Below are 21,357 nucleotides of genomic sequence, written 5' to 3' on the forward strand. Positions count from 1 at the left end.
GAATGTCTAAGATTCTGTAAATCTAAAGTCTGTAGTCTCGTTTATAAAACAGGAACAGAAAGAGGATTGGGTATGCCCAGGCATTACATTTACATAGGTACCAGAGTGGCTAAGAAGTTAGAGCACTAGCCCACATGGGTACAGTTCCCATCTCGGTTTTTTTTTTTTTCATTATTGTTTGTTGAGTGACATAAGTAAATTTGAACAAGAATAGCTTTGTTTGTATATTTGTTTTAACCAATTAAAATTAAATGAAGAGGAAGCAAATGTAACAACTCCACAAATTTCAGTCGAATAGCAATGAAATTTATTATCTTACTCCTCCACTCTTGATCAGCCTTCATGTATATTCAGGACATAAGAGATATTGGATAAAACACCGAGGATTTACAACTTATGACAGTGAATTTAGCTAGCTTGCTTAACGTGCAAATCCTTCATATCCCTTTTCCCTAGTCACAAACGGTCCCTCATATCTTGTGCTTAAGTTCTTCTGGCTCTTACACAGGCTGAGGCCCCTCAACTGCTTTTGTCAAGACAGATCTGGTAAATGGCCACATCTGGACAACTTTCAACACTTGCTGAGAAAGCAAGCTTTGGGGGGTCCTGGCATGCTGTAAGACCTTATGGCATTGTTCCCTTATGCTTCCCTCTTTCAGATAGATTTCTTTTTATGCACCCTATTAAAAACCCTTTTCAATTCCCACTGGTTAGAATTGTCCCAAATGGATCTCTGATTAGTATCTCTGGGGTGAAAGAAAATTTTCTGAGTAGCCGAGTAAATAGGGATGGGGGCTTTTATTCACAGACAGAATGGACTTATATGAGTGCCTGATTACTTGGGTCATGGCACTCTAGAGATGAACTGCTTTTTCTTCTGCCACTTTAAAAATTTTGATCTGAGTTTCTCTAACAGACTTTTTTTTTTTAAAAGCATGAACGGGAAGAATCAGATAACAGTTCCTGTACTGCAAGGACTAGAATGAGACCAGACAACTCAGTGTTATTATGCCCTTACCTAGTATTTAAACCCAAATATCCCCTAGGTAAAGCTATTTTTCAAAACACTACCCAAAGGACCTGATCCAAAAGCCATTGAAGTTAATGGAAAGACTCCCCCTGACTTTAATGGGCTTTGGCTCAGACACACACTGTCAAATAGGGAGAATCTACAGTAAGTTTAAAAGTAAAGACCAAGTTTTCATTATAATCCTTATGAGCCATCGGTTAGTTGCATACAATCACCTCTAGGTCATAAGTGACCAGAAGTTTACTGCCATCTGCTGGCAGTTTGGTAGTCTATGCAAAATGAGTACTTGTGGCACCTTAGAGACTAAAATTTATTTGAGCATAAGCTTTCGTGATCTCATGTAGCTCACAAAAGCTTATGCTCAAATTGATTAGTCTCTAAGGTACCACAAGTACTCCTTTTCTTTTTGCAAACACAGACTAACACGGCTGCTACTCTGAAACCTATGCAAAATGAGTTGCTGGTCTCAGTCCAGTTCCTAGTGGACAAGTGACCAGGTCTGTATAACTATCAGCTGGCACCATCTGGTAGTTTGAGAAGAGAGGCAAAGGACTGAATAGGCATAAAGTCTCAACTTCCCCCGTTGCTCCTAGAATGGTTCTTGGCAAGTCAGAGTAGAGTCACATCAGCAAAGCTTTGTGCAAGCTTGGACTGCTACTGCTGCCTATCTTGTATCTAGAAAAAAGAAAAGGAGTACTTGTGGCACCTTAGAGACTAACAAATTTATTAGAGCATAAGCTTTCGTGACCACCAAATGCATCCGATGAAGTGAGCTGTAGCTCACGAAAGCTTATGCTCTAATAAATTTGTTAGTCTCTAAGGTGCCACAAGTACTCCTTTTCTTTTTGCGAATACAGACTAACACGGCTGCTACTCTGAAACCTATCTTGTATCTGTTTCTGTGGACCAAAGATTCCAGTCTTCATGGACGTGAATCTTAGCCTTTCACAAGCCCTGTAGTTTGTTTTAAAATGCTGTTGTAATTTGAAAAGTGATTACACAAATGGCATCATGAAGTTTGTCAATGGCTTCCTTACTAAATATGCTGAGTTTATAAATAAAGAGACAGACTAACTCACAAAACTGCAAACTAGACCTGGGACCTGAAAGTCAAGCCGAGTTCTTTCTGCTTAGAAAATCGTAATAAGTAATAAAGATTCTTCAATTCGCTTTTAGTTACATTTTATTCCAGATGTGCAAACCTAGAGCCTCCAGTTTCTCTCCCACAACAATATAGGTTCTGCAACAGTAAAGAGTAGCAAGAATTTATTTGTCAGTGCAGTATCTTTACTAGTATGTGAAAATGAAAATAGTAAATAAGTGTATGATTCTTTAAATTCTCTCCCCACAGAATACTACAGAGTCATAAATCTTTACACAGCAAGCATGGAAGAAAATGTTTCATTAAAATGCACTTCAGTGATGCAGAGAATGAGAATGAGCAGCACATTTAAGGAAGTTCATTTTCACACTTTCAGGCACACTGATCTATTTTACACATATAACTCATGCTCCCTTTATATTTAGGGTACCAAACCTGCAATGTACTCAAAGCTGCCCAAGTGCTCTCAACTCCCAAGGATTTCAAGGGAAATGGGAGTTGAAGGCACTCAGCACTTCTCAGGAGGCTATCAGCACCCTACAGGTGTTTTAAAGTGATCTTAGAATCAGAACTGCTACATTCTTCAGTTCAACAATTTTTAGAAAATTCCAGTTCAAGTAAAAACAAACGGATGCAACTTTTTTAAATACTTCATACCGCACTGGAGTCTGTGGAAGTATAAGATTAAGTTCTTCATCTGGGTTGTTTTTCCTTGGTGTTCGTTCCAACTGTAAGCTGTAGAAGGAGGACAAGCAAAATCTTATGGAGTACTGATCTTTGAATATAGCAAGTCTCAATTAAAAAGAGGTTTTCTAAAATGACTTTAAAGCTGCTGGAAAAAAAACAAACAAAACTGTGCACAAGATTTTCAGGAGAGCTCGGTATCCAGCAGCTCCCATTTTTATGGTCTGTAAATTACGGATTTAAGCTAAATACGGTAGATAAAAACGGGTTTAAATTGTTTATGTGCAGCTGTATTAAGGGTTTTCCCTGGTTTAAACTATGTCAATTTAGTTAAACCAGGGCATTCTTCAGGCACAACCACTGCTTTACAGGATGCATATTGCAAGCTCTCACACCTTCACTGAAGGAACAGAAGTGCTGAACCTTTAAAGATGTCCTTTCTCCAAAACATTAACCACTGAAGTTCAATTGGAGTTAACTAACAAGTCTGAGACAACATAACTAAAGGTTTTGTCTACACTGCCCTGCAGTTCATCTTAGGGAGGGTGTAAATAACAATGCACACCAAAGTGCTGCACTATAACTCTCGGGCTGTGGGCACTGTGAGCATGAACTAAAACTCATGCCTGCAGAGTCCACGTGGAGGAATTACAGTGCAGCACTTTGGTGTGCACTCACTCCTGTAGGCCAAACTGTGGATCAATGTAGACAAGCCCTGAGAATCCATTCCTCTCTCAATTGCTCAACTTGCACTCATGACTCCAAGGACTTGTGTAGAATGGGAAAATAAGCAATGTTAAAATAATTAGTTAACATGTTTTTAAATATCAGTTAGCACCTAGTTTAGACCGACCAGGACAGTGATTAAAAATGTGTTACCTGACTAACAAGCCTTTTTTTTTTTTTTTAAATAGACTTTCAGGCTAGACAGGACCTGAATTTCCAGTGTAAAAAGTGACCAGTCAGAACAGTAAAACCTTTTAGGCTATCATATAGGAGTAAAAAGAAGTAAGAAGAGAGTGTTACCATTCTATGTGATTACACTGTAAAGTTTCATCATTATCCAGAAATAATCGTGCATCTATATCTTTATTTTTCAGGTAAAGCTCTTCATATTGTCTCGAGAGATCCTCAACCTAAAAAATGTGAAAGTTTTATTCTTATAGGATCAATTCTGACAATGCATTGAATACTGTATTCATGAACTAGGGAGAGGAATGTTTCATTCTCTATTTTAATATAGATATTTAATGTATTTTGACACAAATCTCTCATAATTCCTAAAGTCATTTCACTGTAGATATAATTAGGACTCTGTGTCTGTCACCGAGGTCGCAGAAATCACGGATTCCATGACTTTGTGACGTGTGCATCAGCTAGTGTGGCTGACCCCATGGCCACCCAAGCAGCTAGCTCGGGGGCCAGCTGCTCAGGTGGCCCCAGGGACCGCAACACCAGCCATTGCTTGGGCAGCCCCTGACAGCTGGCCCCAGGGACTGTCCGAGTAGCAGCCCCTGGGTCAGCAGGAGCAGCTGCTGCTCCAGCAGCTCCTAGTAACAGTCCCCGGGCTCTGGCAGCTGATGCCACTGGTCCTGCCCGCAGCCCCTGTAGCAGCCTATTACAAGATGGAAAAATTCAAGTTTGGAGCCCACATTTCCTCAGAAATTTCTCCTGGAGCCCTGAAAATAGCTGAAATTTCATTGAAATGGACCAAGTCTTTTAGAGAGTGGGAGTGATGTGCCTACAAATAAGTGGAATTTTTTAAATACACTGACTCCTGGAAAAACCTTTCTACATATCCAGAGCTCTGTGCTGCGAGAGCAGGGCCTGGCCGGTTGGGAAAGAGGCAAATCACAGATTCAATTCAAATCTCCCAAGCTCTTAGATTTGGAGCTCCAAAATGCACTGGTGCCTCAGAGGCCAGGAAGTTTGAAATCAAGACCCAAGAGCAGATTTTCTAGCAGTGATTAGATCTCTCCACTGCATGACCTTGTCTTACTTTTTTTTTTTTTTTAAAGAATCCCTAGGTAATTATATGCAGTATGTTTATGAAGCTTCAAAATTGCACAGTTTTTTTGTTTTTGTATTTTTTTTTTAAACTGAGCATGAACATAGGAGCTGGGGGAGGAGGAGGGTTTAAAGTTACTGGCCCGATATTAGCCCTCACTCCAGTTTTTGCACTGCTCTTGTATGGCCATAAACCCATTTTAGCCAGCTATCAGAGGATGATCACAGGTGGCATAGAGCCAGTTGTGCTGACTCTATGTCACCTTCCCCCCCCCCCATCATATCCTTCGGCATACTGGAAGCAGGATGTGTGCCCAGACTGCTGCTGTGCTCTGGTAATCCCCAGGTAGCATAGAAGACAGATCACTCTAAAGCTTAGGCTCCACAGTGTAGACATCAATGACAACATAGCCTCCTAGTATAGACACAGCTTACATCAATAGAAGTAGTTTTTCTGTTGCTGCAGGGACACCGTTGACTGAATGACACAGCTATGTCCATAGAAGCATTCTTCCATCAACATAGTGGCTTGCATGCTGGGGGGTTTATCAGCATAGCTATGTCCATCATGGGTGAGTTTTTTGCACACGCCTGACCAATGTAGCTATGGCAAATATAATTTGAGTGAAGACCAAACGTAAGCTGCACGTGAGGCTGAGATACGCCCAGCCAGTCAAGACTGAGATGCTTAGAGCCACTTTTAATTCTCATCTCCACCCTCAGCCACACCAGGCAAATGTCAGCTGTAACACACCATTTATCCCCATGATTATATAATTATGTGTTTTACTCTAGTCAGATTATCTTCTGAGTTCCATTATAACCCCCTCCTTTCATACAGTATGTTCTTAACTTGCTCAACATGTGTCTTTTGGCAAGAAAGCATTTACTACCCCACAATTTTCTGAAAATTAAGGGTTTTTTTTAAAATAGGATTTCTTCTCCATTTCAGAAAATCAGCCTTATAACATAAACCAGTCAGCTGCTGCTACTGCTACCGCCTTTCACCTAGTGCAAATCTTTACCAAAAACAGCAACTGTAAGTGTGAATTCACCTCCAATGCCCATATTTACCACATCAGTATGAATGTCACATGCACACTTATAGGGGGATTTAAACATTATCATCATCGAGCCCAGGCAGTTTTGCTTACTTTTGAAAAAGGAATTTTAGTCTAAATATATTTATATCCAATACCAACAGTGATTTATGGAAATGAGTTAAGTTTCTTGTAATCAAACTGAATGACATATGCTACTAGGTCTTATAACTGATCACGACTAAGGCTGAAAATTCTGATATTTGTTGCTAGTTTTGTTCAGGCCTACATTTGACCACTGCCTATTGCACTATGTACAGTCCTTTATTTTGTGGTATTTTTAGAGTTCCTCACTCTGGAAGAGAGAGAATCCTGGGGCGATGGCACTTTTAAAGAAGGTAGAATTTGTAATCTTGCAGTAATTTGAAGGTACCATCGCATAGGATTCTCATCCACAGAGTTTGGGAGATAATGTTTTTCAGGTGGTTTTGATATTAAAATTCTGTGTGAGAGGTTTATGCAGAACTAGCAATAGTTAAACAACTGGATTTGTTTGATGGGTAGGCTGCATTAATCTGTCAGTTAGGAACTATGTAGCGTGCTAACTTTGCCTGAGCGTGACTGGAAGTTCAGCCAGAGCTGGAAGGTGCGAGTTTCCTATGCTTAGGAACTGTTTTTGTTTTTCTTGTAAGTTTACTGTTGGTAAAGACTATCAAAGTAGTAGTGGGCATGGAACTCAAGACAGAAGAGGTCTATAGTGGGTCTTATGTTTTTGCTTTGTTTATTCCTGTTAAGAGCCTGAATAAAATATAGCCTGCCAGGAATTGTGGAGATTCTGGTTTATACAACAACTTCAATAAAATGTTTTCCAGTTACCAGCTTTTCCACGAATACAGATTGATTTATAGTAGGTTTAACTGTGTAAAGGCCATTTTTAATCCAATTTTAAAAAAACAAGTTAATACATTTTATGCTTCATAAATGCTTACTGCTTAAGGCCTCAGTCCAGCAATTGTAACGCATGTAGGCAGACTGTTGCACCCACACTGAGCTCCAATGAAGTAAAGAAGGCTCTCTGTGAGGTAGAGCAGTCAATAGTTTAGTCAACTGCAAAAGTACAGCCTAAATCTTGAGGATATTTATATATCCAAGAACAGATTAACCAGGTTGAATTAAATTTAAAACTGAGAAGGTGTAGAATTAATTTTACAGAGATTCGCTTGATTTTGCAGCCTTTATATTGCTGTAGCATTAATACAAGTAAGTAACCTATTGAAATCAGAGGAATGAAGCACTGTTTAAAATTGTACTTTATTTTGAGAAGAGTAGCAAGTTCATCCCCAGGAAGCTCATTATTAAAATTTAAATAAAATTTACACAACTGTATAGCCTATATTAAAACTACTTTTAAACAAAAGGCCTATTGTGAACCTTGGAAATCCTATTAAGGCACTTTTTCTTGTGAAACACACCTTAATCCATTTATAGGCTTCTTCTAAAGTTGACACTGGAACTGCAGTACAGTGAAAGGACACTTACATGATCTTAAACATTTTAGAATGAACCACAGTATATTTAACTATTTTTAATTAATTAGTCTAATTACCTCTGGAAGTCCATGTGAAGTTACAATACCAACAGAATTCAAAAATGGAATAAAGCTTGTGAAATATACATTTTTGACCTGGAAAAAGTAAAATGGCATAACATTACCAATGTAGAGAGATACTAAACATACGTTATTTTTACAAACAAGACACCAGCAAAACAAATTGACTGTGCTAAGCTTATTATAAGCTATTCTTAAATTACCTCAGATTGAAATTAAGTACTAACAGTAACCTCACAGCTGAAGATTTAAGTTAATTACTAAACTTTGTGAACATCTATATCCACTGTTAAAAAACTGAAGGGTCAAACTGGGGGAAAAGAAATAATAGTACTCTTGAGCTCCAGTCTCTTCAGTTTCTGCTCACAGTAGACTGTGCAGATCATATCCCTCTCTTACATGCTTATATGCTGATTAAAAGAGCAGTTACCTTACAGTGACTGTGGTTCTTTAAGAGATTGTCACATGTGCATCCTATTCATAGTGTGCGAGTGCCCCAGCACAGTAGCTTGGTGTTTCCATTATCAGCATCCTGTAAGAGTCATGCTCACACTTCTCATGTCCTTGCACTTCCTCTCCCGAGGGCATAAAGTGAGCAATGACCCCAACTGCCCCTCAGTTTCTTCACCGCTAAGAATCCAAAATATATTAAGATTCCAAGCTCCAGGGAAGGGACAGGGATGACTTGGGATCCACATGCGAAGACATCTCGAAGATTCAGTTACTATTAGATAAAGTGATGTTCCTCCTTTGTACTCCACATATGGATCCCACTTTTGGTGATCAGCTAGAAGTAACCTCAAATGGAGGTGGGAAATAAGACTTATTTGGGGAAGGAGAGGGGAAAAGATTGCAAAACCACCCTTCCAAAATGGGCACCTGTACTAGAAGCGTTCACTAACAAATAATGTTTTGTAAACATCTGAGCTAAAGTTCAAGTAACTACTCTGCAAGTCTCCAGTATTGGTACCTGACTTAGAAATGATACCAAGGTCGCTTCTGCTCTGGTAGAATGAGTTCAAATGTTTGAAAGGGGACTTAATATATGCATTTCAAATATAATAGATACCCATTTTGAGATGAAGTCTTCGAGATGAAGCAGCCATCCCCTGGGATTTATTACCATAATCAATAAAAAAATCTTGAAGTTTTACAGGAAGATTTAGTTCTAGCCTGATTGTAGAACAATGAATCTTTTCACATCCAAGGTATGTAATTTAGCTTCAGCTGGAGACTAACGAGGTCTTGGAAAGAAAATTGGTAAAAATAAATTGATATGAAAGTCAACAATATTTTTGGAATAAAAGATGGATGACATCTCATAGTTACCCTGTCCATATGAAAAACTGTAAGGAAGGTTAATCATTAATGCTTGTAATTCATTTATCCTACATGCTAAGGTAATTGCCGCTAATAATGCCGCCTTCACAGATTAAAAGTAAATTGGACAGATTGATAAGTATTCAAAAGGGGGTTCCATTAGAGGGGGAAGCACTAGATTTAAATTCCATGTTGGAGCAATCTTCTTTTTATAGAAGAACACAAAAAAACAGGTCTCAGAAATCTACTTACTGATGAGAGAAAACCAAAACTTTCTATAAGCAGATGAAAAGTTGATAGCACTGCCAAATCTACCTTAATTGAAGAACCAAACTGCAATGTTTTAACTATAAATAAATAACCTAAGATTTTTGGACTAAAACACTGAGAAATAACGTGACCCTTCAATAATACCCATAAGGAGATGTGCTTCCATTTTGAAGTATATGTAATTCTTGCAGAATATTTCCTGCTCTGAAGTAAGCTGTTCTCTACTTCTGAAGAATATTCTCTACCTAATAAAGACATCCAGAAACCACCCAAGCTATGAGATGTAGTAATGCTAGATTCAGGTGAAAAACTAAGCCATGGTTCTGCAATATCATGTTGTACTGAAACAGAAGCATGATAAATTGATGATCGGACAAAATCAAGGAGTTACAAAAACCAGACCTGGCAAGGACAAGCGGGAGCTATCAGTATAACCTCAAGCCTCCTTGCCTTATTTTCCTTAACACCCCTGGAATTAGAGAAAACAGAGGAAAAGCATACATCAATTGGAATGACCAGCAAATCATGAAAGCATCCACTACAGAATCCGGACTCTTTCCTGCTTGAGAACAAATCAGATGCTTTGAAGCAACAGGTCTATCTGAAGAAACCCTCCCATCTTTAGAAGATTTGGCTAATAATGAATAATTTAACTCCACTCATGAGACAGTCACTTTTCTGCTAAGTGAGTCTGCTAAGCCACTGTTCTCCCCTGCAAGGTGGAGAGCTATCAAATTGATATGATTCTGAATATACCATTCTTGCAGATCTCTGACTTCTTGACATAGATCTGATCTTGCGCCTCTATTTATATTTATGTAGTGGGCTGCTGTTTAAGAGAATCTGAATGAAAGAATCTTTGATCAGTGGTTGCCTTGCTAGCTAGACTCAAACATTTATGTGTATGTAGGACTCCCCATGAGGCCACAGATTGAGTCGGCATCAGACCTATATGTGCTCCCCAGTGCTTCTTGGGTACATCAGAATTGTGGATGGTATTGGAACAGCAAATGGTATTCCCACATGTACATTTTCTTTTGTTGTCCCATCACTTCAAAGGTTTGTATATTGACTTGATCCAAGCTTGAAAAGGTCAATCACAGATGGGCAAAGTCATCAAAGCTTATGGTCTAGAAGTTTGAGAAATATCTTCACTGATGCCCGAGTGTGATTGTGAAAGTAAATTATAAAGTGCCTTCTGGTCTGAAATCTGTGGAAGAAATGCACTTGTTGCTATTGAATCTAGTTGAGCCCCTACAAATTCCATCAGCTATACCTGAATCAGATTCTGGTTTTTTTTTTAAATTGATTCTCAAAGCTAGGGATGAAAACGGGATCTTCTTCACTTCTAAGGTTACCTGTTCCCGAGATTTTCCTCGTACAAGCCCATTACCCAGATGAAGAAAAATGTGTAATCTGAGGTGTAGCCATGCTAGTCTGTATCCACAAAAACAACAAGGAGTCCGATGGCACCTTAAAGACTAACATTTATTTGGGCATAAGCCTTCTTGGGTAAAAAAAACCCACATTTTCACTCCATGCATCTGAAGAAGTGGATTTTTTACCCACGAAATCTTATGCCCAAATAAATCTGTTAGTCTTTAAGGTGCCATGGGACTCCTCATTGTTTTTGTGTAATCCCTGTTTGCTTAGATAGGCTGCTACTTGGTGAACATCCGTGCAACTGAAGAAATTCCAAAGGGAAGTACTCAGAATTGATAGTGGATTCCTAAAGCCACAAATCAAAGTTGCTTCTTATGTGCATGGCATGTCAACACATGAAAATAAGCATCCTGTAACTCAAGGGCAATGAACCAATGCAAGGGATCTCAAGCAGGAATAATTGGAGCAAGAGTTGCCATATGAAAGTTGGTTCAACCTAATGTATTTGTTTAGATTCCTGATGTTTAAGATTGGATGGCAATCTCCTTTCTCTTTTGGTATAAGAAAATAGGGGAATAGAAGCCCTTTCCCACAAATTCTTGTGTTACCAATCTTATCACTCCTAGACTGATTAGGTCAAGTATTTCTTGACCCAGCACTCTTGTGAGAATGATCGCTGAATAGAGACCAGGAAAGGGTATGAATGGGAGAAAGGGAATGCAACTTAACATCCCTGATGATCTGCAGAACCCATTGGTTTGTAGTGATTACCATCCAAAACCTCTTGCGAAAAGAACAGGTGGGAACCAAAGGGGGGAAGGAAGGACTACAGATCCTTGTAGATTAGTCCAAGATCCTCAAATCATTTCATCAAAATCTAACTTCTGTGCATCGGTTCTGACTGTGCGGCTAGCAAGAACAGAGATGGAGTTCATCTCTTTTTAGATTGGTCAGAAGATTTGTTTAAAAAAAAAAAAAAAAAGAAAGGCACAGTATTTTTATATCTCAAGGAAGAAGGATGGAGAATGAAAGTTCTCCTTCCTGCAAGCTGGCATATGTATACCTAGAGATGAGAGTGGATCCTGAATCTTAAATAGAGACTCATCATATGGAGAACCATAGGAGATATTTTAAAACGTCAATAGGGCTTCTGTCATTAACTCTTCATGTGAGTAAAAGCATACTAATTGACTGGGAACAAAAAAAATTAAATTATATTTTTTTAAATTAGAAGCAACACACACTAGTAAACACTTAATCCACAATAGCTCAGTATTGGCTAGCCTAACAACTAACTATAAAGAGGACATCAATGTCGTTCCATTTGCTAGGCTTAGGGTAGTCCAAAGGAATTGAATGGCAGTTGGGATTGTTGAGAGTATTATACCCTAGGGAAGGAGAGTACAACCCTGACTAGAAACTACTAATGAAAACATTGCAAGCGGCTGGACTGGGGCACACCACGAGTAGAATCCACACATCAAGTACTCAAAGAAAAACTAAAGTTAGATGCTTTATTTCACAGTTAAGTCTCCCATATCAAAAGGCAACTGCATGCACTCGAAAAGCAAAAGGGAGATTTTTAAACAAAACAGAGGAAGAAATATTGAGAAAGGGGTAACACGACTGACCACTGGATTTAAACAGACTGATGATCAGGTAACTAAAAATGGTTTACTACTGCCTTAATAATATCAGGTTTTAATCATAGTTTTGGATATTGCCTTGCTTGATGGACATTACACCAAGATCTAAAATAGTGAATTTTTCAAAAAAGCACAAATCTTACCTCATCTAAGCTACAACCATATTCTTTACAAAGGACTTCAATAACTTTTGTATCTGTGTCAGTTTGTTTTGATGTACGTGTACTCCTGTTCTGACCTCGCCTTGGAGCTCGAGTTGAGCCATTAATAGACATTGCACTCACATGAGATTCTGTAAAAAAGACAGTCAGCATCACCACAGGATTTAAAAAAAAACAAAAAAAAACAAAAAACAAGTTTAACTAAAAACCAAATACTTCTGACCTTACATTTAAGCCACAAAAGAGGGTGACATGGTTTTAAGAAGAGAGTCTAAAAATGTTATACAGTAGTATAGTTTATATGCCAAGAAAGGGGAGTGCATCATACAAAATCCACATGAACAGAAAACTAATGAGAAACTGTCTGCATAAGTCTTTGGACATTATGTGTTTAAAGCTACTTATGTATGGAATTTAACACTACTCAGCACTTTTCATCCACAGCTTCCAAATCATTTTGCAAATGGTGGGTAAGCATTAGTCTCCTGTAACATCCAGAGTTAGGCCGCAAGCAAAGACTACATTTCCCAAAAGCTCTACAAAGAAGGTTACTTGTAACCTGAGTTATTCGAGATGGACTTTGCATATTCACACTCTTGGAATGCACCCACTGGGTGTAGCAAGACAGCAGTACCTTCTAGTAGAGGTGCCTGTTAGGAGTGGCTCACCCTCCGTTTCTCCTCCCACCGGCAACCCCCATGCAGACTCAAGGGGCATGGCATGGGCATTGGTGCCACTACCCTCAGTTCTTTCCAACCTCTAAAGTTCAATACCAAGTAAATACAAAATTAGGACTAAGCAGGAGCAGAAAAGGCAGGCAGGGAGTGTGAATATGCAGAGTGCATCTCAGAGAACTTCAGTTACAAGTAACCAACCTTTTTTTGTTCTTTGAGTGTCCTCTGCATATTTCCACTCTTGGGATAGTTTGACAAGCAGTACATCAATAAAGCAGTACATCAATAAAGGAGAGAGCAGAGTCTTCATTGACTAATGATTGAAGTACTGCTCTGTCAAAATGAACTTCAGATCTCAATCAAGATCCAGTACTTAAATTTATGCCAGGGCTTGCCAAGGCCAGCTGATTAACAGTATTACTTAGCTGCGAAAGAAATACCTTGAGAGCCAGATGGATCACCCTCAATTCTCCGAGGACATGCTATGGATGCAAGCACCAAATTACAGAAAGCTGAATGCCGTTCAGTACTCTATTTTAAGCCGTTTTGGTGCTGCCTCATTCTGAGCCTGGTACATGGAATTGCATATGTTGTAGAGGCCATGAGATCCAAAAACATTAGAAAATACATTTGAAAGGGCTGTAGCATCAACCTCTGTATGGAAATGGTTATTTTACAAAACCTCTAGAAGAAAAGCTTTTCTTTCACAGAGTTGAAGACCGATTGAAAAAGGGACTTTTCCTGGTTTATAAAGACTTAAGATTTTGAAATGAGAGCAGGCCACCTCAATGGCTTCTTCTAATTCTTCTTTGGACTGGCCCTTCAGTAGTCAATCGTCTAAGTAAGAGAAGATAAAAACCCTTGCTTCCTCAGATGAGATGTTACTGGAGCCGACATTTGATAAAAACTCAGGACGCAGAGGAGAGGCCAAAAGGTAAGACTCTGTATTGAAGTGGTCTGAATCAAGGACAAAAGGTAGATATTTGCAGTGGGATAGCCTTATAGAGATATGCCCCTTTGAGGTCAAGAGAAGCAAATTTATCTAGAATAAAAAGAAAAGGAGTACTTGTGGCACCTTAGAGACTAACAAATTTATTTGAGCATAAGATTTCGTGAGCTACAGCTCACTTCATCGGATGCATTTGGTGGAAAATACAGTGGGGAAATTTATATACACACACAGAGAACATGAAACAATGGGTTTTATCATACACACTGTAAGGAGAGTGATCACTTAAGATGAGCCATCACCAGCAGCGGGGGGGGGGGGGGGGAGAAGGAGGAAAACCTTTCATGGTGACAAGCAAGGTAGGCTATTTCCAGCCGTTAACAAGAACATCTGAGGAACAGTGGGGTGGGGGGAGAAATAACATGGGGAAATAGTTTTACTTTGTGTAATGACCCATCCACTCCCAGTCTCCATTTAAAACTAAATTAATTGTATCCAGTTTGCAAATTAATTCCAATTCAGCAGTCTCTCCTTGGAGTCTGTTTTTGAAGTTTTTTTGTTGAAGGATAGCCACCCTCAGGTCTGTAATCAAGTGACCGGAGAGACTGAAGTTGACAGACAAAATTATTAAAACCAGAGACAGCATTCTGAAGTTTCCTGATTCATCTGTTTAGAGCTCTGAGATTTAAAATTGGTCTGAGGCTTTTGGGGATTAGAAAGTAACAGGAATAGAATCCTTTGTTTCTGGAGTTCAGAGGTACTTGTTTTACAGCACTCAGATGAGCCTGTACTTCCTTTATTAACAGTACCTCCTGAAAAGGGAGGGAATATGGGAGCTGAATGGAGGAAAGGCTTTGACTTTGATGTATAGCCTCTCTTTACTATATCTGTAATACTCTGTTAGTTTCCATGCACTGTAAAACTTGGACAGTCTCCAAAACCACAGATGGGATCTTCCAAGATTGGTTTGAAGCTGTTGACTAACATGTCAAACTTGTGCCTGACATTCAGTTAGGAAGATGTGACTGAGGAGTTCTTTGACCTGTCTTGTGTCTGCAAAAGTTATTTGCCATTTAGGATACTGTTAAAAACAGCCATAGGGGGTCAGAGCAATGGTCCATCTAGCCCAGTATCCTGTCTTCCACCAGTGGCCAATGCCAGATGCTTTAGAAGGAATTAACAGAACTGGGCAACTATTAAGAGATCTGTTCCCTGTCATCCAGTCCCGGCTTCTAGCAATCAGAGGTTTAGGGACACCCACAGAGTGGCCTTGCATCCATGACAATCTTGGCTAATAACCATTGATGAACCTATCTTCCATGAACTTACCTCATTCTTTTTTCAGCCCATTTATAGTTTTAGCCTTCACAACATCCCCTGGCAATGAGTTCCACGGGTTGACTCCGTGTTGTGTGAAGTAGTACTTCCTTTTGGTTGTTTTAAACCTGCTGCCTATTCACTTCATTAGTTCTTGTATTATGTGAAGGAGTAAATAACATTTCCTTATTCACTTTCTCCACCATATTCATCATTTTATAGACCTCAACAAGGGGGGATACGATAGGTTTCTTTTCCAAGCTGAAAAGTCCCAGTTTTATTAATTTCTCCTCATACGGAATCTGTTCCATATCCTTAATCATTTTTGTTGCCCTTCTCTGTACCTTTTTCAATTCTAATATATCTTTGAGAGGGAGCAACCAGAATGGCACACAATATTCAAGGGGGGGGTCTACCATAGATTTATATAGAGGCATTATAATATTTTCTGCTGTCTTATTTCTCCCTTTCCTATTGGTACTTAACATAGTTAACTTTGACTGTTACTGCACATTGAGCGAATGTTTTCAGAGAACTATCTATCCACAATGACTCCAAGATCTCTTTCTTGAGTGGTAACAGCTAATTTAGATCCCATTATTTCATATGTATAGTTGGAATTATCTTTTCCAATATGCATTACTTCGCATTTAGCAACACTGAATTTCATTTGCCACTTTTGTTGCTGTCAATCCAGTTTTGCAAGATCCCTTTGTAGCTCTTCAGAATCAACTTCAGATTTAACTATCTTGAGTAATTTTGTATCATCTACAAATTTTACCACCTCACTGTTTACCGCTTTTTCCAGATAATTTATGAATAAGTTGAACAGCACCAGTCCCAGTACAGATCTCTGGGGGACCCTGCTATTTATCTCTCTGCATTCTGAAAACTGAGCATTTATTCCTACCCTGCGTTTCCTATCTTTTAACCTATTACTGATCCATGAGAAAACCTTCTCCCTTATCCAATGAAGGCCTACTTCGCTTAATATTCCTTTGTGAGGGAACTTGTCAAAGGCTTTCTGAAAGTCGAAGTACACTATATCCATTGGATTATCCTTGTCTACATGCTTGGTGACATTCTCAAAGAATTCTATTAGTGAGGCACAATTTTCCTTTATAAAATCCATGTTGACCCTTCTCCAATGAATTGGGTTCATCTATGTATCTGTTAATTCTGTTCTACACTATTGTTTCAACCAGTCTGCCTGGTAACAAAGTTAAACTTACTGGTCTGCAATTGCCAGGATCGCCTCTGGAGCTTTTTTAAAAATTGGCATTACATTAGCTATCCACCAGTCATCAGAACTGAAGCAATAGGTTATATATTACAGTTAATAGTTCTGCAATTTCATATTTCAGTTCCTGCAGAACTCTTGGGTGAATACCATCTGGTCCTGATGACTTATTACTATTTATCAATTTGTTCCAAATCCAGGACAGTTCCTCAGATTTGTCACCTAAAAAGAATGGCTCAGGTGTGGGAAACACCCTCACATCTTTTACAGTGAAAACAGATGCAAAGAACTCATTTAGCTTCTCCACAATCACCTTGTCTTCCTTAAGTGCTCCTTTAGCATCCCATTCCTTCAGTGGCCCCACTGATTGTTTAGAAGGCTTCCTGCTTCTGATGTACTTTAAAGAATGTGCTGTTTGTGTCTTTTGCTAGTTCCTCTGCAAATTCTTTTTTGGCCTGCCTAAGGATACTTTTACACTTGATTTGCCATAGTTTATGCTCCTTTCTATTTTCCTCACTAGGATCCGACATCCAGTTTTTAAAAGATGTCTGTCTCTAACCACCTCTTTTACTCTGGTTAGCCATGATGGCATTTTTTTGGTCCTTTTGCTGTTTTTTTAATTATTAGGATATACAGTTAGTCAGGTCCTCTATTATGGTGTTTTTAAATAGTTTCCATGCAGCTTGTAGGGATTTCACTTGTGACTGTTCCTTTAATTTCTATTTAAATAGCCTCCTCATTTTTGTGTAGTTCACACCTTTTTGAAGTCAACTACTACTGTATTTGGTTTCTTTGGTATTTAGATTATAATCACTATTGCCAATAGGTTCAGCTATATTCAGCTCTTGGACCAGATCCTGTGTGCCAATAAGGACTAAGTCAAGAATTGCCTCAACCCTTGAGGGTTCCAGGACTATCTGATCCATGAAGCAGTCATTAGTGGTGTCTAAAAATTTCATCTCTATATCCCATCCTGGCTACAAACACAGAAAACACAATAAGAATTTGGGATTATGGTTAAAAAGATACAAAACCAAGGGTAGGAATAAATGATCAGGTTTCAGAATGGAGGGAGGTAAATAGTGGTGTCCCCCAGGGGTCTGTTCTGGGACCAGTCCTATTCAACATATTGATAAATGATCTAGAAACAGGGGTAAACAGTGAGATGGTAAAATCTGCAGATGATACAAAACTACTCAAGATAGTTAAGTCCAAAGCAGACTGCGAAGAGCTACAAAAGGATCTCACAAAACTGCGTGACTGGGCAACAAAATGGCAGATGAAATTCAATGTTGATAAATGCGAAGTAATGCACATTGGAAAACATAATCCCACCTACACATACAAAATGAGGAGGTCTAAAATAGCTGTTACCACTCAAGAAAGATCTTGGGAGTCATTGTGGATAGTCTCTGAAAACATCCACTCAATGTGCAGCGGCAGTCAAAAAAGCTAAGAGAATGTTGGGAATCATTAAGATACAGAAGACAACAGAAAATATCCTGTTTGCCTCTATATAAATCCATGGTATGCCCACGCCCACATCTTGAATACTGCTTGCAGATATGGTTGACCCACCTCAAAAAAAAGATATACTGCAATTGGAAAAGATTCAGAAAAGGGCAACAAAAATTAGAGCTATGGAACAGCTTCCATATGAGGAGAGATTAATACGATTGGGACTTTTCAGGTTGAAAAAGAGATGACTAAGGAGGATATGACTGAGGTCTATAAAAACATGACTGGTGTGGAAAAAGTAAATAAGGAAGTGTTATTTACTCCTCCTCATAACACAAGGTCACCAAATGAAATTAATAGGCAACAGATTTAAAAACAAAAAGGAAGTCTTTCACCACACAACGCACAATCAACCTGTGGAACTCCTTGCCAGAGGACATTGTGAAGTCCAAGACAATAGCAGGGTTCAAAAAAGAATAGATAAATTCATGGAGGATAGGTCTATCCATGACTATTAGCCAGGATGGGCAGGAATGGTGGCCCTAGCTTCTGTTCGCCAGAAGCTGGGAATGGGAAACAGAGGATGGATCACTTGATTACCTGTTCTGTTCATTCTCTCTGGGGCACCTGGCATTGGCCACTGTTGGATGACAGGATACTGGGCCAAATGGACCTTTGGTCTGACCAGTATGGCTGTTCTGATGTTATTTCAACTATCCTCATATTTACTGGGAACATTTCACTTCTTCCTGAGAATTTCACAATCGTTATCACCGTCCTGATCAGGTAGTCGGTAGTATAATCCTACTGCTATACTCTTAATGAAACATGGAATTTCTACTCATGGAGATTCTATGGTACTGTTTGCAAAAAGAAAAGGAGTACTTGTGGCACCTTAGAGACTAACAAATTTAATAGGTGCCACAAGCACTCCTTTTCTTTTTGCGAATACAGACTAACACGGCTGCTACTCTGAAACCTGTCATTATGGTACTGTTTGATTCACTTAAGATTTTATTTATACTTGACTAGGCTTTCTTTCACATAAAGTGCTTACAAAATTTTTGGTATTTGAAGTGGTCTGCCTTCATGTGATGTAAGGCTGACTTCTCTGATTATAATAAGAGGAAAAGGAAGATGGGATATTGCCTGTGATTCCTCAACACAGGTGTTTACATCCCCCTTCTATAGGAATTCTGCCTCCTTAACTATCTTGCTGTGGATCATGCCTTTCAGTTTTCCCAGTGTCTTCTCCATTTTTGCATTAAGTAAATTATCCCCTTCAAAGGGTTCGTCTTCTATTTTAAATCCAGGATTCAATCGGAGAGAAGTTAAACATAACCAAGTACATCTTTGCAGAGCTATTTCAGATGCCAATGATCTTGAGGCAGTAGCAGAAACATCAGATGAAGTCTTAAGAGCATGCTTGGCCACATTTTGGCCCTCTATCAAGGGCTGATATTAATTTATTTTGCTCTTCTGGTAAAACGTTTAATAAAGACAGATATTGTCTCCCATACACTGATATCTATCCATAACTGCTTAGTAGCTATGCACATGTTTAAGGAGAAGAAAATGATTTTATGCCCAGAGAATTCATTTTTTTTCCTTTTTATCCATGGGGGTGGAAAGTTGAAAAGCTGATCTAGACTTTTTCTGTGTTGCTGCTATGAGGAGTTTGACTGAGGGTGCACATGAAAAACAATAAAACCTATCCTGTGGGATCTGACATAATTTTTCTGCCTTTTTAGAGACTGGTTGACACAAAGATGGTTTGGATCAAGGGATTTTGAAGTTGCCACAGCCATTCTAATACAGGAAAGGAGAATTTAGCCTTGGCAGTAGACCCCAGAATATGAAAAAAAATGGATGCAAGTTCTTCTCCAAAGCTACTGATGGCATTCTGTAACTCATATCCACAGACTACATTGGAAGATGCTCCAGCACCAGAGAATTCAACATTCTAGACTGGTAAGGGGAAGGAGAAGAAGTTGGCCGGTACAGCTGGGATATTCAAGGAGGCATAGGCCAGTCCTGCCAACTTCCCCAAGCTGGTATCATATTCGCCTGAAGGATACAGTGGGACTCTGGCATTACCTCATGCATAACAACTTTGCTTGGGAGAAGGCTGTCTGACATAATCATAGGACCCAGTTCAACCTCCAATTGTGGATCACATACTGAAGCCTTTGGTACCCCAAGAGTGGGAATATACAGAGGACACTCGAAGAACCTGGAATTTCCATTCAATAAAAAGTTAAATTTATTTTACACAATTTTGGGGAACAAAAAAACAAAAACAAAAAAACCCTAACATTTTGAAATTTTCCACAGAAGAAAATTTTAGATTTTTGTTTCATTAAGGTCAAAACCATGTTTTTTTTTTAAAAAAAAAAAAAAAAGTCAAAGTAGTTTAATTTCATCTTTATTGAATTGACTTTTATAAATTATATGTTGCTTTATATCAATGTATAAACTACTATACTATAAATTAAAAATATAATATAAATATAATATAAAAATTTCATTTTAAATTGGTATTCTAGATTGGTAATTGTCAGTTTGGTGATTGGTAACTGTTCAGCCCAGCTGTTCTACTTTACTAGTCTCATTTTAGTCCCCTTTTGTTTTATTCATATCAAAATTTAAAGCCTTTCCACTGTCACCAGGACTTGAATACTACAGTGTGTTACTGATCAATATTGAGAAGCTCTAACAGATTTGTGAGAGAGTTTAAGCAGTGCCTGTGCAAACTGTGGCTGGCATTCATCTGGAATATTAATGTAATACTTTGCATATTGTCAACTGTTAATATTGAATTTGTGATTAAAATATTTATTTTTCTTAAAGCTCCAGCTTCTGGAGTCAGGTGATATCAATCTCACCTTTCATATTAAAACAAGTTTCTAGTTTTCAGTTGCATTTGAAAAAAAAAATAATGTGAACTCAAGATTTAAAGAGAAGGTACAGAACCCAGGTGGGGTTTTTTTTGTTTTTTTGTTTTTTTTTTTAAATAAAAAAGCTCAACTTTTGGGGCCAGACTCAGGATTTTTGAATCTTTAAGCTTGGCTGTACTATGTATAGTGTCTATCCTACATCAATACACTTTACAAAGGATGAATTTAAACTCTTATTAGAATTGGGGAGCCATATCTTAACCCTAAGGCTATTCTTTCTCCATTACTTATTTACATGGATGTTAAAATTGTCCTCAGAATAAAAAGGGAGTCTTTTTGACCATTAAAGTTCAAATGAAGTAGGGACAACAAGACCACCAATAATCCATCCATTTGAAACTATTCATCAATGAATAATCAGACAAATTCAGGTTATCCATACGAGTTATGGTTCAAGACAAAAAAAGCCAGGGACATTACTGACAATATCCTTCCCCAATCCTGTTAAAGGAAAAACGCAATTAACGCCAGCTTTTTTTCCTTGTTCATATACCCTACTTTCTAATATTT

At 38.6% G+C, this 21,357-nt stretch overlaps 1 protein-coding gene across 3 annotated transcripts in view; it reads right to left on the reverse strand.

The window, feature by feature from the left end:
• RB1 (RB transcriptional corepressor 1) overlaps nucleotides 1-21,357 on the reverse strand; it is a 160,355-nt gene that overhangs the window by 100,205 nt on the left and 38,793 nt on the right. For all 3 annotated transcript variants that reach the window (XM_038386558.2, XM_043504518.1, XM_043504520.1), the window contains 4 exons: nucleotides 12,235-12,383; nucleotides 7,470-7,547; nucleotides 3,843-3,952; nucleotides 2,790-2,867 (listed from right to left, as the gene is read on the reverse strand). In XM_038386558.2, coding sequence (XP_038242486.1) covers nucleotides 2,790-2,867; nucleotides 3,843-3,952; nucleotides 7,470-7,547; nucleotides 12,235-12,383 — 415 coding nt within the window. The remainder of the gene's footprint in view (nucleotides 1-2,789; nucleotides 2,868-3,842; nucleotides 3,953-7,469; nucleotides 7,548-12,234; nucleotides 12,384-21,357) is intronic.

Source organism: Dermochelys coriacea, chromosome 1 (assembly GCF_009764565.3).
Source record: "Dermochelys coriacea isolate rDerCor1 chromosome 1, rDerCor1.pri.v4, whole genome shotgun sequence".
Classification (NCBI taxonomy): Eukaryota; Metazoa; Chordata; order Testudines; family Dermochelyidae; genus Dermochelys; species Dermochelys coriacea.